Below are 16,531 nucleotides of genomic sequence, written 5' to 3'. Positions count from 1 at the left end.
GATCCAAGTATTGACGAGAGTTCCTGGGTTAGAGGAACCATATCGAGGCTTGTTATTTAAAGTAAATGACGTTATTGTTGTAGAGGGATTCCAAGATGGCTTCCCTGTTCGGACCGAACCCTTTCTCAACACCAGTAGGACAAAGAATAGGTATTTCTCGAGCTAGAAGTTACTAATTTTGGGAAGTTTTGAAATGTTACACTCTTTTTCTTTGATAAAGAGAACTTTATTGTCCACGTAAAGTATTGAATGACATTTGAGCTGGATCAAATTCTTCGATCATACCTTCTGTGATCCTCATGTGTCGTATAAATTTTCAGATAAAGCCACAGATGGGAATTTGCCATCCGAAGACTGGGCAGCGAATATTGATATATGTGACATAATCAATGAGACCGAGGAAGGGTATGATAATTCCTATCATATAGTACTTCTCTTCTCAGCTGTTAAGTTGCTATTTTTGGAGTCTTAAATTGATAATTTCCCAACTTAATCTTCTTTAAGATTGTACATCCTCGTAACCATGCATAACCCCTTTGAATCGCATCTGTGCATACATGCTTAGCATTTAGTATTTCTATAAAGAGGATTTCAATTTTAGATCTTGATTTGTAAAAAATTTTGGTTTGACTAGTCCTAAAGATGCTGCTAAAGCCATCCGGAAGAGACTGGCTGGAAATAAAAACTTTAAGAGTGTTCTCTTGACTTTGACGGTGAGTGCTCTCTAAATAACTGAAATTTTGGAAGATATGTTGCAAGTGTTTTGTTGGTGAATAGAGTCATAATCTTACGTTCAATACACCCTCAAGTTTGTCTTTCTTTTCTTCGCACAAGCTGATTAATTAAGACCTTCCATAGAATACGTAATGTAATAGTTATAACTAAGTTAATATTACAGTAAAGGGTTTGAACCCAGGGGTAACATGTGAAAACAACAGAGTCAAGTGAACTATCCACATGACTCTGATGATGACTTCTGCACAGGTTGTCTAAACGTCAGTCACCACCACCGACAACAGTACTTCTCTGGACTACACTCACCTGGACAATTGCACTACACTTTCATAAGTTAATATTTTGAGAAGTTCTTAAATTCAGTTCACTCTGAAAACTAGTGTTTATGAATAGAATATTTCTACTCAATAAGACATTTTCCTGTTGAAAGAATTCATGAACACTTATAAAGAGTGTCTTGGCTGATTGGTTTATTGTGTTTTTTCTTGTATGTTTAAAGTGGGTGGTTTAAGTCCCATGAGTGACCAACAAATAATTTCTCCTAACAATATCAATATGATTTTAAACTGACAAGTTATGAGAAAACAAATATATATCAATCAGGGGATTATCAGTTGATTTAAAGTCAAATTCTGCAAAGTGTCATCATAAGGATTGTAACTCAGACAGTAAGAGGAATTATTAATGAGATCTTGAGAATTATACACCGAAAGAAAATATGGTGTCCAATTTGAATTGCTATTGTTCTGGACTCACTAGCCTCCTCTTCATGTGGAAACACAAAAGGATTAGTACATGTGTGAGAGGCTAGTGAGTCCAGAACAATGGCAACTCAAATTGGACGCCATATTTGCATTCGGTATATAGAGCTAAAGTTTGGGCTTGTTTTTTTTTTTTAATGATAATCCAGATGCCATTTCAGTCAGATAAGTTGATTATCCTAGAAAGTGTCTTACAACTTGAATATTCCTTTCAGTTGCAGTATTTCATCATTCCTTTTTTTTCAGAATGGAATGCAGCTAATGTATTAAACATGATACTTATCTCTTCAGTATCGATTCTTTTTAGCAGAAATGCTAAGCCTCTCTTGTTATAAATCTCTTTCAGGTCCTTGAGACTTGTGTTAAAAATTGTGGTCACAGATTCCATGTGCTTATCGCAAAAAAGGATTTCCTTGATGAACTTGTAAAAATTTTAGGTTCAAAGGTTAGTGTTTTGGTTGGATCAATCAGTTTGAAGTACCTATATTGATACACTTGTGTTAATTGAATTCAAAGAGTTCAGATTTCTCACTTCCTTAATCCATCAAATGCTAAGAGTGTCCAGCATCTAATTTCACCTTACAGTAATACTACCGACTCATTCATTTAGATCATAAGAATAAAGGAAATGATCACTAACCTTAGAAGTTTTGATTGTTAAACAAATTCTCCTTGTCAACACCTTAGGAAATGTATAAAGAACAGTAGGGAGAAAATGTATACTAATGTTAGGGTGTAAAGGGTTAATAACATGTCTTTTCTTCATTGGTATTTAGAATAATCCACCGCAGATTGTCCAGGATAAGATACTCTCTCTTATCCAAGACTGGGCCGATGCCTTCCGTGGGTCTCCTGAACTGACTAATGTGATGGAGACTTATGAATCTCTCAGAGCACAAGGTTTGAAAACTTTGTTCAATTTTACCTCTTAAATTAAACAATAACAAACTTTAATAGAATCACTAAAAGCCTCTGGGCTTGATAAGAGCAGGGCTCGACAGTAATGGTTGCCAATTAGCCACAGACCAGTAGAAACTCAGTTTTGGCTAGTGGTTTTCGATTTCCACCTGCCAGTTTGGCTTGGAAATAAACTGAAATTGTTGTAACATCTAAGTTGTTGGCTAGTAAGTTGAAAAGTTGAAGAGATGCCATTTTTTAAGAGTGCAATGCTCTTGGTTTTTTAAATTTACATGCAGGAAGAACAATCAATGCATTTCAAGGGAATTGCCCGAGTGACATTTAAGCAGCCTCCATCCACAAATAAAAAGTTTCCTTCATCTTCCAGCAAAGAATAACTGTATAATAGGCTAGAATTCAGCAACGGGATCTACTGCTCCTCATATGTTCTGTAAAAGCAATGAGTGATGTATGTTCTTTGATGGCCATGCTCTTTCTAATATATTGAGTTGTGCGGGTCAAGACCAGAAGTTTTTTAGTTTAGGTCACTAACCAGTGATCAGAAATATTTGCCTGTGAAGTCAGATTTTGATTTCAATTTTTCTTTGCAACTGTAGGTTTGGAGTTCCCTGCCAAAAATCTAGACACCTTGTCCCCTATCTATACACCACAAAGGGTAAGTAGTGTTCACAACTGGGTGGTCACTCTCACCTTGATTTATTATTTTGCCATTTAATTACATTACAAGGCTGTGGTCTAGTAGCATCTGGTGGCCCCTGGCACCTTATTTTTGCTCTTAGGTGACTCAGGAATCTTAGTTTTTTCATAAAAAGCATATACTGGGCACCCAGGATTGCACAGTTTCAGAGCACTGGGCTCCCTTCAATTTTTCTTAAAGTACAGCCTAGTATGATGTTCATATATTCACAGTCCTTGATTAATTCATCACTCACAGGTTTATTATAAGAGCAACAAAATGACTGACTCCCAGTTGGCTTGTTAGCTCAATTGGTCGAGCACTGCACCAGAATCACAGAGGTCACAGGTTCAACTCCTGTACAAGCCCTGAATTGTTTTCAGGGGTTATTTTCATTGCAGCTGCCTAAGTTGTGTTCATACATGTAACTGTTAATTATCACTCTCATCTTCATTAATTTTATTAATCCATCATCCAAATACATGATATTTAGATGTTCACAGTCATTGCTTATACCATTTCAGACTCAACCAGAACGACCAGTCCCAGCACCATCAAGGCCACCTCCCATTCAGGTAATTTTTTGCTTTCAGTTTGGGCAAATGAAACTGGGATAAGCTTCTCTTGTCAGACTCAGTATACAGGACAACACTGACCAACCTATACCCCTATTTGATGCTCCCTGACATGTAAAAGAAGCCTCCATTTTAAAGTATTTTCTTCTATTGGTCACTCAATGCAAATCTGTTAATTAAGAGAGATTAATATGCTTTTCATTTCAAGTCAATATGTTGCACAATATGTTTGTCATGTACTTTATATCAGTTAGTTGCTCTCCTTTTTCAGCCTCCTGTGCCACTGCCCGTCCAATCTGTGCCTCCAATGCAAGCACCTAGTGGTCCTGTGGTTCCCACACCTGAGCAGCTTGGAAAAATACGCTCAGAACTTGACATTGTGAATGGAAATATTAATGTCATGTCAGAAATGTTAACAGAAATGACACCTGGACAGGAAGAAGCAGGAGATTTGCAGCTCTTGCAGGTAACACTTACAACTATAGTACATAATGTAGGAATCTCATACCTTTTGATCAAACACATCGATTAGCAATCCCTTGTATAAAGGACAAACATTGTATAAAGGCATGATGTAGAGTAATCTGCTAGACTAAAAGGTTTAAAGGCTGATAGTTTCAAAAGAAACTGTTTGGGGCTGCGTCGGTGAGAGTAACGAAATAATTTGGATATATCAACAAAGTTGAAATGGTAAATTGGCCACATTACGGTGGCCAATTTACCATTTCAACTTTGTTGATATATCCAAACTAAAAGGTTTAAAGGTTGCAACTCAGATTCAGCTTGTTATCTTATGTCTTGACAGGAATTGAACAGAACTTGTCGTTCCATGCAGCAGCGAGTTCTTGAGCTGATTGAGAGGGTAGCAAATGAAGAAGTAGTTGGTAAGTTTTATCTGAGTTTTAAAATAATGTAATTCAGGAATAAAGCAAACATATATAGCCTAATTTCTTAGTTCAAAGGTTAGTGCTTAGAGCCAAACTGGATCATAATTTTTTTTTTGGTCAAGAAGATAACCATGACTACTTTGTTGCTTCCCCACCTTGTAGCTGTTGTCAATGGCACCATCATACATTGAATCAAATTTTAAGTTACTCTCTCTTATTCCTTCCACCCAGGCAGTAGTTGCTGATGTAAGAAAAACATTTTTGTTCAAAATGAAAGATTAGAGGAATTTTTAACAAATCTTTTTACGTTGTGCCTGGAAGACTTTCAAAGTTACAAAACAAGGTTGTTTCAAAGTGTTATAGCAGCATTTGATAGAATGCTATCTAAGGGTCTGGGTTAGGGCAAAAATTTCCAGTGACATGCATCTTTCTCTATTAGGTATGCTTTTGAGTGTCAATGATGATCTCAACAATGTGTTTATTCGATACGACCGATATGAGAGGTTCCGACAAGCAGTTCAGCAGCAGAGTCAGCCATCAGAAGCTCCTCCCGCACCCCCACGACCTGCTCCAGTGGAGCCTCTACCTGTTCAGACTGGCAGGGCAACAACAGCCTGGCCAGAAAATTCACACAGAGTAAGGGATAATCTCTTTAAACATCTTCTCTCAAATCATCATCTAGAGAGTGCCAATGAAATGAGAGCCACAGGGATTTGATGAACACAAATACAGATGAGTGGGGGTGGGGTGAAGATTGTTTCCAGTCCAACAAGCATTGAAAATTAGACTACCATTCACTCTCCCTCGTTCATGTATCATCTCACGTTCTTTCAAATGTTATTTTTGGGCCTTTAAGGACATTTAGCTTTCAGGTGAACATTGCAGTGTTATGACTGATGACTCAAGGTGAAATTTTTCATTTTTTGCGTATACTGTAGTTGCCGGGTACAATTGAACCATCTCAACCACAACTTCCTGTGGCGATACCAGCTCCAGCAGCAGCGGCACTGGTGGCACCAGTAGCACCAGCGGCACCAGCTTCAGCAGCGCCAGCACCAGCCGGGTAAGGCCTCGTACATACATTCTCTGAGAGACATGTTACATAGACATAGTGGCCTTGACCTGGTCATGTGGTTGTATTCTTTAGTAAGACACCGGGCACTGGTGTACATGTTGCTGTTTACTTATGAATAATTCTTCTTTTCTTGTTTCTCAGGGGTGACTCGCTGATTAGTTTTGATGATGACACACCAACTCCTTCCCAGGCTGCCTCAGTCAATAGCGTGACCTCTCAAGTGCAAGCCATGAGTAAGTCTTCACAGTGTCTTTGCTGTGTTCTAGCAGCTCATCTAATTATTGTTTTAAGAAGTTACTGCCATATACTGATGACATGTGACTAAGTGTGTTGCCAGTTAATCAGTAAGTTATGAATTTTTTTGTAAAGAAAATAACAATTCAATAAACTTAACGGAAACCTTCAATGGGTGGTAAACACAACAAGGAATGTTAAAGAAACCACAGAGGAATGATGGTTGTTTGTTGAGAATAGAGAAGATACACGTGGGCTGCAAATAAAGCAGATTTACAAATGAGTGTCAAAAAACCAAAACCAACGGAATTACAATGGCCAATCAGAACAAAGCTTAAAATGATCATTATTATCCAATCAGACCTCAAAGTAAAAACAAGCAACTTGCTGGAAGCCGAGTGAACAAATTGGGATTGGGTATAGTTTTGCATTTGATTGGTTTAGATGGAGGCGTGGAGTTTTTTTAGACCAATCACAGAGCAAAGTAAAGCAAAACCAAAGCGATCCGGGATCACTTTCGATACTCAACTAAAAACTGCTTACTTGTTGAAAATGGACGAGCTGTAAAACAGTTCCTGTCAACTTACTCTGTCCCGTTTGTATTTAGATATGGGAACCACCTCTGCTGACCAGGATGATGAAGAATTTGACATGTTTGCTCAATCAAGGAAAACTACTTTTGACGAAAGCAGGAAAGGGTGAGTTTGTCAATTTCCCCCTTATTTTGGGAAGGAGATGAAACCCTCAGAGGAACCCAAAGAGGTTTTACAATTCCTATTCCAAGCAACGCCTGGAAACATAATTCATGGGAGATCAGAATCGTTGAGTGTAAAATAAATCAAGATGGATTACTCTTAGTAATTTGGGCCTGTGCAGGGGATTCTGTCTCTTAGATGAACCCTCTCCTTGGCTGACCTAGCCTTTTCATTAATAACAGAAAGCATTTACAATGACATATGGTTGTCGCTAACTTCAATTTTTTTTGTTAATGATTTTCTTTGTTTTCCAGCGGATCTTCGTACACGGATAACCTGCAGCCTTTTGATCGCTCGATTGGTAATACCATATCTATTCAAAAGACAGACTCAGAAGACACCCAAGCAGCCAAGGTATGAAGTATTTGTATTGATAGAGCGCTCTTTGATTGATTGTTGTTCAAACCAAAATCAATAATGGCCAATTACTGAAGATGCTTCAGCAAACTAGCATTAATTCAGACCGTTAGGAATGGCTTGTTTAAAATTACAGTGTACTTTCATATATGATTTGAATATTATAGTTTACTGCTGTCAGCCTGTGAGTTATCATACATTTAACTACAAGAACTCGTCATTTATCAGACACTTGATAGTGTCTCGGAATTTTTTTTTTCACATACTCTTTCCTTTTTCTCCACAGACCGAGGAACGAAGGTAAGAGAATTTTATTGTGGAAAAGCTGCGCCAACGATGAGCTATTCGTTCAAGTAGATGCTACCCTCCGAATGACAGAGAGCCCCCCTTAAATTAAATAGAAGAAGTGGATTCCATTCCCAGGGGTATAAATAGGCAGCGGTGAACTGTCAGGGAAACCAGAGGAAATGCAGGGGGGATGGGGGAGGGGAGGGGTAATCTGCGATGGACCAGCATCCTATTCAGGAGGAGTAACAACTCTCCAAGTCGCTTCCTGCCACCAGAAACTGGGACAAGCTTCGGCGGTGTGGGCCCAAGAAGATATCCCCGGAAGATACCCTTGGGAGATGCCCTCGTTAGATACCCCCGGGAGATATCCATAGAGATATCCCGAGAGATAACCCGGGAGATACTCTCGGGAGGGGGTATATACGACGGACTAACGTTTCGCCCAGGACGACAAGTAACTTCACGTTACAGAAACCAGCATCAAGTGGGGTCGTGATGGATCACTTTGCTTTGTAAGACTGAACCTTTGATCCAAAGCAATGGCTGAACCCCGACTTTCAAGCATTTTTCTTTGCTATGATGTCCTTTAAAGGTGCGTAGTCATGTCTCCAGCTCCAGAGCATTGTATGTATCACTGACTGGCCGTACCTCGGATTAGAGGCTTAAATCTCCCTCTCCCCTCCCCTCCCCTCCCCTCCCCTCCCCTCCCCTCCCCTCCCCTCAAACGGCAACAATGTTATAAGGAAGTCCATTTAATGTCCAGCTTGTGAATTGTTTTTGTACTTCTGGTATTTCAGTGCAATGGATGATATTGAGTCGTGGCTTGATATAACAGAGAAAGATGTGGTAAGGGCAGCATTAGTTATGTATTGTTATTCAAATCAGTATTATTAATTTGAAGTTTCGTTAGTGTACAAACTTAAAACAGTTGTCACTATTTCTTATTACCTTGTCCAATTTCTCCATTCTTGCTCACGCCCGGTATTTTCAAAGCTAAAGCAGCTTAGTGTGAACGGAGCGCGCGAAGAATGACGGAGAAGAAAGAAAGTAATTTTTCCATTACTCCTCTCGCGCTCTGCTTGTCTGAGCGATCCTCTCTACGAAATCAAATAAACAACCACTGGGTACTAGTATTACGTCCATGCCACACGAGATTTTATCCGTAACTCAGCCAGTAACACATTTTTTCGCGTTCTTGGTACCGCAGACACGTGGTGTGGTGCACCAGAGTTCGCCAGATCAACCACTGTGAATTATGAGGATAGGCAGCAGGATTTCTAACTCGTTTATTCCTACAGCACATACAGCACATGCAGCACATACAGCACACACAGCACACACAGCACACACAGCACACACAGCACACACAGCACATACAGCACACACAGCACACACAGCACATACAGCACACACGGCACACACGGCACATACAGCACACAGCACACACAGCGCACACAGCGCAAACAGCACATGCGGTGAAAACTAAAGAAATACGCAATGTCTCGAAATAAGGGAAACCGAAAAGGCTACAAATTGAACAAAGGCACGAACAAAAGGAAATTAACAGGCATGAGTTACATTGGATTTGCCTCCGGGAGATAATGAACTCGTAGCTCTAGAAAACTCCGAACTCCGCAAAGTTTTCTCCTTACCGTATAAGCATGTTGTGAAAACTGAACTAAGAGCGGATGGTAAGGGAATTAAGCTAACGCGTTTATGTAGAAGAAACAAAAATGAACAATGGTTTTTTACTGCTAGCCGCAAACGGAAAATCAATGAATCAATGTCTCTGTAATAAAAAAGGGGAAAAGGTTCTAAATGTAAAAATGGCAGTTCATCCCCGTAAACGTGACACATTTGCTCCTTTAACAGGCTGAAGCCGCTGCTGGTCAACCAAATGGTGACACCTTAAGTAGTTCAGGTTTGTAGAGCCGAGAGCGCATTTCGATTTGAGTGTACTAAAACCAAAACCAAAGAAATTTCAATGGTCAAAAGTATCAAAGGAAATTCTCGCAAGGAGCCGCCAATGACTCATAGCTAGAACTCGGGCCCCGTCTACACTGATGCGTTTTTGTTTGAAAACGCATTGATATGTATGCGTTTTGCCCTCCCGTCCACAATGATATGCTCGAAAACGCTGAGCGTTTTCATCGAAAACGGATCCTTTTGAAAACGCTGTTGAGAGTGAATCGTTTTGAAAACGCTACGAGCATCCGTAAGAGTATGAAGCACGGAAAGTCGCAATTGCTTGAAATTCTGCTGCATCTGATTGGTTAAAAGTGAGGGGATGGTGTGAGTACTGTGGGCCGATCAAAGATCGCGGTGAAGAGACACAAACGCAATACAAACTCGGGTAACATTCGACTCTCAAGTGAAGCTTCTTCATTAATGATTTGTGATCTTTCCTTAAGTTCTGATCGCCCTTTGAGATTGCTTTGGTTATAATCTTATGGTAGACTTCCTTTTTTTGCAATTAGTTATTTACTAGCATCATTTTCGCCGTTGTTGTTTCAGAGTTCGACCAGTTTCTTGCAGACCGAGCCGCTGCAGGTGGCGTGCGGAGTGGTAGCGTCAAGGGAGGCAATAATCGCCCCAGACAGAGACAAATGCAAATGGAAAACCAGGCAGATGATGAAATGTTCGGCTTATGAGTCAGTTATGAAGATACTTTATTCTTTCAGGTTACTACCTTGGTTTTGGAACGTTCTCCTACTGTAAAAAAAAACCTCTGCATTCAAATCATGGATGTCTGTTTTGTGACAAGAGTTTTAGTTGTTGACATTTTTGTAATTGATTTACTGTAATGGTACGCAACGTTTCATTTAATGAAAGATTGCGTTAAAACACTACAAAGGACTGCGAAATACGACTTAAAAGAAACATGGTCGAAATGAAATGGACGTCAGTGGGAAGCATGCAGAAAGAAGGACAGGGGAAGTAAGATTATAAAATTGGCGAATACGATAGATTAAAGTTCACACGGCAACCAGGTGGACAATCAGACATGGGTTGATGCTAATCTCTAAGCAAGATTTAATGAATGTAACCAGGTCTATGAATTATAATTTCCCTGGCTACGTTCATTAAATATTTAAACCAAAGTAGCATCAAACCGAGTCTGGTGAATACGACTTGGGATGTCTTCCAGTTTCAGGTGGACAGATTTGGCCACGTGACCCATTTAGACCAATCACGCGTCAGCAAAAATATATTTGATGGTTTTTTTTAAGTATAATGATACTGTAACAAGAAGGGAGGTGAAAACCAGTTTTGGGAATACAAGAGATGATACGAGCACCGGGAGGCCAAAACTGCACTAATCGTCAAGTTCATTAAATATCAGATCAAAAGTGAAAACATGGCCTTAATTAGAATAGTTTTCAAGTTATATTCATTGCAGCCTATTTAAAGAAAGAAGAGATCGTGAGGTATGATTCTTTTCTTTCACAATTTTTGTTTGGTTTCGTCTCGTCTCGCGATAGCGTTGCCTTACGCGTCACGCGACTCGCGAGGAGGGGACGCGTTATATTTCGTGACTAAACAACGCTTGTGAAAGAAAATTCAGAGATCGTCGGTCACATTGTAGTAATGATCGTTCAGTGTTCAGTTTCAGTCCCTTTAAGAATTGTGAGTACTGTACGATAAGATTATAGACACAAACACTAAGATTCTAACTGATAGAACTTTTATTTTAGAACGTGTTATCAAATCAGAAAGAATTGGACTATATTAGAGTAATATTTAGGGCGTGAAGCGCATGATAAATTGTAATGAAAATGTGCACGAGACAGCTTGTATGAGAATACGAAAGTAAAAAAACATGTCCTTCTTGAGACGCAGTTCATCGCTGGAAAGCCCATGATAGGACATGCACTGCACACTGGTACACAAGCTTCGGAACTAGATAAGCTTGCAGAGGAATAGTTGTGGCTTTTTTCTTTATTTCTCCCTCTCTCGTTTTCTTTTCTTTCTTTCCTTTTTGCGCTTTTGAGGCGAGTAGAGTAAAGCACGAGGCGCACGCAAGGCAAGCGTTAGAGGTGATTCACGCACGGAAGGAGGAGCACAACCATAAAAAAAAAAAAAAAACTGTGTAGATGCAAATTTTCGCCTGTCGTGCAGCTAAAGGCCAGAAATGTCAAATTACGTAGAAAAATGTATTTTATGATCTTCATTTAGTAGATCCCTATAATTACAACTCCTCTGTGAATAGCTACCAGCGCCATGAAGGTCTTTCTGACAGGAAAGCGAGTGCCCGGAAGCTAGAAAGGAAGGAACCATTTTACAATACTTCGAGTCTTTTTAGTTTCATAACAGTTCAGTCCCAGGTCTCCACCGTCTATGCCAAATAGAGGAGTTCCAGACAGGTGTCGCGAGGTTGTTTACTCCCTGACAATTTTCCTCAAAGAGGCTGTCTTTTTTTTCTTTTCTTTTTTTTTTTGTTTAAACCTATCGAAAAAAACCAGTTTGAATAAAATTATATTCAGGTCAATTTCTTTTTTGATCACAATTTTTTTTTCTTTTATGTCATACGTGATAATTACACATAGAGAATATTTCCCTGTCAAGGAAAACATTTTCGTATTAATGATCTGACCATCATAATTTTATTTAGGGGACTCCTGTTCCCAGTTACTTCGCGGGCACAGCTGTTTCTTGAGAAATTTCTTTTTAAAAGAATTCAAAACAACAAGGCTTTAAAAGAGTTTTGTTTCATTTTTGTTTTACTTCATTTTGTCTGTTTTTTCTTTAGTAAACTGAAAATAATTTTTTCCTTCAACTGAGTTGTCTTTTTGTAAAGGGGCGAGAGATAACAGGCGAGGTGCAAAGTACAAGTCTTGAGGTTTATAGTCACTAGCTGTCGAAGACGATGCGTCATTGGTCATGACTTGCCATCGCGCCTCACAGTTGACCAATGATATTCTGCTAGAAGAACTTTCGATTTTGCTACGTGTCGTCATGTTCAATACTATCATAAAGTCCTAAAGTTTTAGGTTAAGAAGGAGACACAAAATAGGCTCCTTGGGTCTATAAAACACTAAAGAGATAAGTTAGATGATGATTTTGTCTGCAAGTCATTGCGCCCATTAGTGTCGACTAACTGCCATGTATCATAAATTTCTTGTGGAGTTCAAATTTTGTGCGCTTTGACTATAGGATCTTCTATCAGTAAATGTGTAGAAAAAAGAAAATCGGCAAATGAGAGGAAGCGAAAAAAAGCGATATGTTAAAAATGATGTTTCGACAGCAGACACCGTAAACGTATGGTAAACCCGTCTAGAATTGCGGAAAAATTGCACCTAAAAAAATTGCGCGGAAAGAAACTGGAAAGGATGAACCATTTTCAAAACACAAGTTCCCGCCTGTCATTTCAAAATTCGCGGTCAATATATCATCCAAATATGGTGATCTATTGTGCTATTTGTCCAATCAGATTTTCTGATTGCCCTTTAAGACTCTTACCTCTGCGCCACTGGTTTGTTTTCTGCGCACATCGCACATGTTCCTTTCTTTGAGGGGAATGTTTTTAAGTTTAGATCTAGCATATCTTCCTAGTGTCTATGATTGATTTCCGGATTCGCTCCACTCAGAAACGCAGGATGTGCTCCTGTCCACACCTGAAAGACTTTAAAAAGGCTGATGGCTTCAAAGTCTTTCGAAAAGTCCACGCGCATTTCGTCTGCTGCGGCTCCCGTGAGGCAAGGAAACGAAAGGTACACATGCTTGTAAATTTCCGCAGTAGAAGCGAGCTGGCCCGTACGTCCATTGGCTGTATTTTATTTTCATACTTTTATTTGTCTTTCTCTCAGGCAAGCTTGTGTCACTGTCACGAATGTGGAACTTATTCAAGTCGGCTCCATTCTTGTCTTATGTGCGTCTATTTTGGTTGCTATACCGGAAACCGGCACATCCACCACCACGCAAAATCCACGGGTCACTCTTTAGGTACGGAACGCGGAACGAAAAAAAATGATACTTTGGTGCTCTATTCCATCATTTGTAGCATTCTCATTTTGTAATTTTGTTCTGCCCTTTCCAGCTTTGGATCTGACTCATGGCGTTATCTACTGCTTCGTGTGCAGGGATAATGTATACGATCTGGATTTGGAGAAGATTCGTGTCGAGCAAGCTAGCAGAGCTTGGAAAGCTCTTGGTAAGATTAAGGCATAGCTTAGGAAAAATGTTAGTTTATTAAGTGCTAGAATTTGTGGATTTTATATCCTAGCTTGGGGAAGGGATTAAAGATGTGTTTATAACTGAACACTCTTTCGAGTCCACTAGATGAAGAGGTACATCGATGTACTTAAACATGCAATTGCAAGACTGTGTATGTCTTTACAAATTTCCATATTTCGTTAATTTTGCATGCCGTTACTTGGTCTAGACCTGTCATGTTAGGCAGTGCAGGGGAAAAACAGTGGTTGCTTAAAACTGAACTTTCTTGCCGGTGACCGCAAAGAAACACAAATTCGTATTCGATTAATCTAAAGCCTCGTACTTCAGCTCCCAGTCGCTTTGTTGACATGTACAACTTTGACAGAACCATTCAAATTTTATACAATATCTGTTGATTTTTTTAATTACCACTAGATGCTGTGAATTTTTAGGCGGTTTTAAAACAAGTGCAGAAACATACAAACTAAGGAAGTTCTTGCCGACCTCTCGCCCAATAACACGAGGCTAACATTTAGACTTTGTAGAAGATACGAATTCCTTTAGAATCACTAGATTCGGAAAAAAGGACTATACGAATAAGCTAAGCTATAGATTATACTGACGCTAAGATGTTATGTAATTGCTATACATCAGGATCTGCCGTATCATTGAAGAAAAAAATTCTGAAAATGAATGTATATATTTGAAGTTTATTGTCGATATTGAATTGACCTTGACCTTGCGAAGTTTCTGTGAAGAAGGGGCTTTTTGTTGATTGCATTCTGGTTGAACACAGAAGAATCATAGTTCATTTCGATTTGAAGACTTATCCTTCAGATGTTATGATCTATTCATTACAGAGCATCTCTCGCACAATATCTACTCTTTCCTTTTCACTGGCAAATGGTAAGCTGTTCTAATATTATGGCAGACTTGCTACTTGCCAAATGAGAATCCAGTTTTTACACCATCTGAGTTCTCTTTAATTCTCTGACAGATTTCCTGCACCTGTCATGGTTCCTTTATATTCTGTTGAGAGAATTAGACAAAAAAACAAATCAAGTCTTCGAATTCAAGGATTTTCGTGTGTGCATCCTTCTTTCATCTTAAATAACAACCATCAATGGTTGTAATAGTTGTCTAGTTTTTTATTCTCATTACTTCCTTCCCCTCTTTTTTTAACTCACTTCAGGCTTCCCTTGATGTTGCTGTTAAAACACCTAGCCAGATTGTACAGCACTGGCTCACTTCACATACATGCTTTCTTTTTGAATCTGGTTTGACCTGTTGAAGGTGACATTCCATATGAATCACACAAAGTTAATTTAAATTCAGAATGAGATGCCTGTCTATTGAGGATTTTTGCAGAAGTTTGATGTCCTCTGGACGATGGGCTGCATGGCTTGAAAGACCTACTATTATGCAATTCTGTAGTTATATTTGAATGGTGTTGTGTGTGTTTTAATCAGTTTTTCATTTCTTCTGATTCTTTTGTTTTAGCTGGACATGGTCTCAGTAAGTATGTTCCATGGGAACCAAGTAAAGCTGAACTACAACTGCTCAGAGAAAACAAGAAAAGAATAAAGCTAGAAACAAACTCATTCATAGGTAACTTGTCATCTTCTGGTATTTCACGGTAATACTGCAAAGATCAATTCTAATCATTTATTAAGTGAATATACCGGTACACCATGGGCATAAATATTCTGACTACACCCAGACGAGATATTCAATGTGAAAAGTTTATTTGGGATGATTCAGCCGGTCTTGTAGTATACGCATCCTAATACAATCTGCAATGCACTGCATGTATTCACTGAAACTAATTAAAAACAATCTACAAAGAGCCTGTGCTACGCCAGATACAAAAAAAAAAAAAAAAAAAAACACTAAAAAACCACTCTTTAGAAGTGGCCAAAAAATATATGGAAATGTATTCCTCATCTAGTGCAGCAGCACAATACCAGAGGAAAAGTTAATTAAGCTAGTTTAACACTACTAATCACACAGAAAAATCAATGAATATAGTGATATTTTACAGAGAGTTGTAAAAAAAAATGACATTAAATAAGAAAAAAGGTGGTCAAACCTAAGACTGACCAACCCAGAATGACTTAATTTTCCCGTGAAATGCCTAAATAATCTGAAACTACCAACCTACCAAACCTCTTCAATGTACCATCACAATATTAATTTCTGACCAATTTGTTCCCATATCATTCAAACATCAGAAATTACATTTTCCAAGAGAGATCAGTGTGCCATTTCTTCTTACTCTATTATCATGCAGATAAGTTATGAGAATTAAGAAAATTATCAAATAGAGTAAATGGTCTCGATATAACACCAAATTCTCCGAACCATGTAATTAGGAATTGTATGTAAGATCTTGAATTGTTCTTTGTTGTAGGTCTCAGGGGACTCATAAACCTTGGAAATACTTGTTTCATGAATTGCATTGTCCAAGCACTGACCCATACTCCATTGCTAAGAGACTATTTCTTGTCTGATCAACATGTCTGTGCCGGAGACAAAGACCAGTGTATTGTTTGTGAAGTTGGCTCAGTCTTTCAAGAGGTAGTAGAAAATAATTTTTCTTAGGTATATGTTTATGAAAATCTTCTGATGAGTAGTATCAAGTAAAGCAGTAATTCTTGCATGTACTGTATGCTGCAATTTAAGAAGTTGAACCTGTGCTTAACATTTGGGCTCTATTACAAACTCAGCCTTGATGGTACTTGTTGGTAGCAAGGCAAATTTTAGAGGGTTCATCTTTCCTGTAGAGAAATCTGATCAAACTTTTAAATTTATTTAATTTAAAATTGTGATACACTTAGAAGTATCAATTAAATAGACACAATCGGCTAACACGTCACGTGGTTTGAATTGGGTGTTTACATCACAAAGCGTCAGAAAATGGCGTCGCGAACTTGCTTCTGTTGTAAAGATCATGTTGGATGTTGCTCTTGTTTTTTCACACAAGGAAATTTTAATGGTCAAAATCTTTGAGAAATTTTCCAAAGGTATCTCTTGATACAATTTCGAAGTGTTTAGAGAGTGGAGGAAAGAAAAATGCCGGCGAGAAGAGTTATAAGTTTTTCAGAGAAGGCTATGTGT

General features: G+C 38.8%; 3 protein-coding genes across 3 annotated transcripts in view; all 3 read left to right on the top strand.

Moving 5' to 3' along the window:
- Positions 1–42: 42 nt before the first annotated feature.
- On the top strand, positions 43–10,114 carry LOC111325470 (TOM1-like protein 2). The gene is made up of 18 exons (XM_022929281.2): positions 43–150; positions 321–405; positions 635–713; positions 1,843–1,941; positions 2,273–2,396; positions 3,011–3,069; positions 3,615–3,665; positions 3,937–4,131; positions 4,471–4,549; positions 4,992–5,188; positions 5,491–5,615; positions 5,769–5,860; positions 6,469–6,559; positions 6,871–6,970; positions 7,260–7,273; positions 8,059–8,107; positions 9,134–9,182; positions 9,776–10,114. Exons 1-18 carry the CDS (start codon positions 96–98, stop codon positions 9,910–9,912), a joined length of 1,680 nt encoding a protein of 559 aa, XP_022785016.2. The 5' UTR covers positions 43–95; the 3' UTR covers positions 9,913–10,114.
- A 2,603-nt stretch (positions 10,115–12,717) lies between these two features.
- Positions 12,718–16,531, top strand: part of LOC111325417 (ubiquitin carboxyl-terminal hydrolase 22) — a 17,485-nt gene continuing 13,671 nt past the window's right edge. Inside the window, exons 1-5 of the mRNA XM_088735861.1 lie at positions 12,718–12,972; positions 13,069–13,204; positions 13,299–13,412; positions 14,915–15,022; positions 15,825–15,991. Of these exons, the coding sequence (XP_088591987.1) occupies positions 12,820–12,972; positions 13,069–13,204; positions 13,299–13,412; positions 14,915–15,022; positions 15,825–15,991 (678 nt within the window). The 5' untranslated portion in view covers positions 12,718–12,819. The remainder of the gene's footprint in view (positions 12,973–13,068; positions 13,205–13,298; positions 13,413–14,914; positions 15,023–15,824; positions 15,992–16,531) is intronic.
- Positions 16,418–16,531, top strand: part of LOC148722648 (uncharacterized) — a 1,845-nt gene continuing 1,731 nt past the window's right edge. Inside the window, exon 1 of the mRNA XM_088735863.1 lies at positions 16,418–16,531. This exon is cut by the window's right edge and continues 1,731 nt beyond it. The gene's annotated coding sequence lies outside the window, so the exon portion shown is untranslated.

This window comes from Stylophora pistillata, chromosome 10, assembly GCF_964205215.1.
Source record: "Stylophora pistillata chromosome 10, jaStyPist1.2, whole genome shotgun sequence".
Classification (NCBI taxonomy): Eukaryota; Metazoa; Cnidaria; class Anthozoa; order Scleractinia; family Pocilloporidae; genus Stylophora; species Stylophora pistillata.
This window is presented reverse-complemented; position numbering and strand designations above follow the sequence as displayed.

What these genes read in the sequence shown, in the direction of transcription:
- LOC111325470 (XM_022929281.2), top strand. Translation starts at nt 96, where the DNA reads ATGGCTTCCCTGTTCGGACCGAACCCTTTCTCAACACCAGTAGGACAA. An exon ending in GTGTTCTCTTGACTTTGACG is followed by an intron (nt 714 to 1,842) that starts GTGAGTGCTCTC and finishes AATCTCTTTCAG; the next exon opens with GTCCTTGAGACTTGTGTTAA. An exon ending in TGAATCTCTCAGAGCACAAG is followed by an intron (nt 2,397 to 3,010) that starts GTTTGAAAACTT and finishes TTGCAACTGTAG; the next exon opens with GTTTGGAGTTCCCTGCCAAA.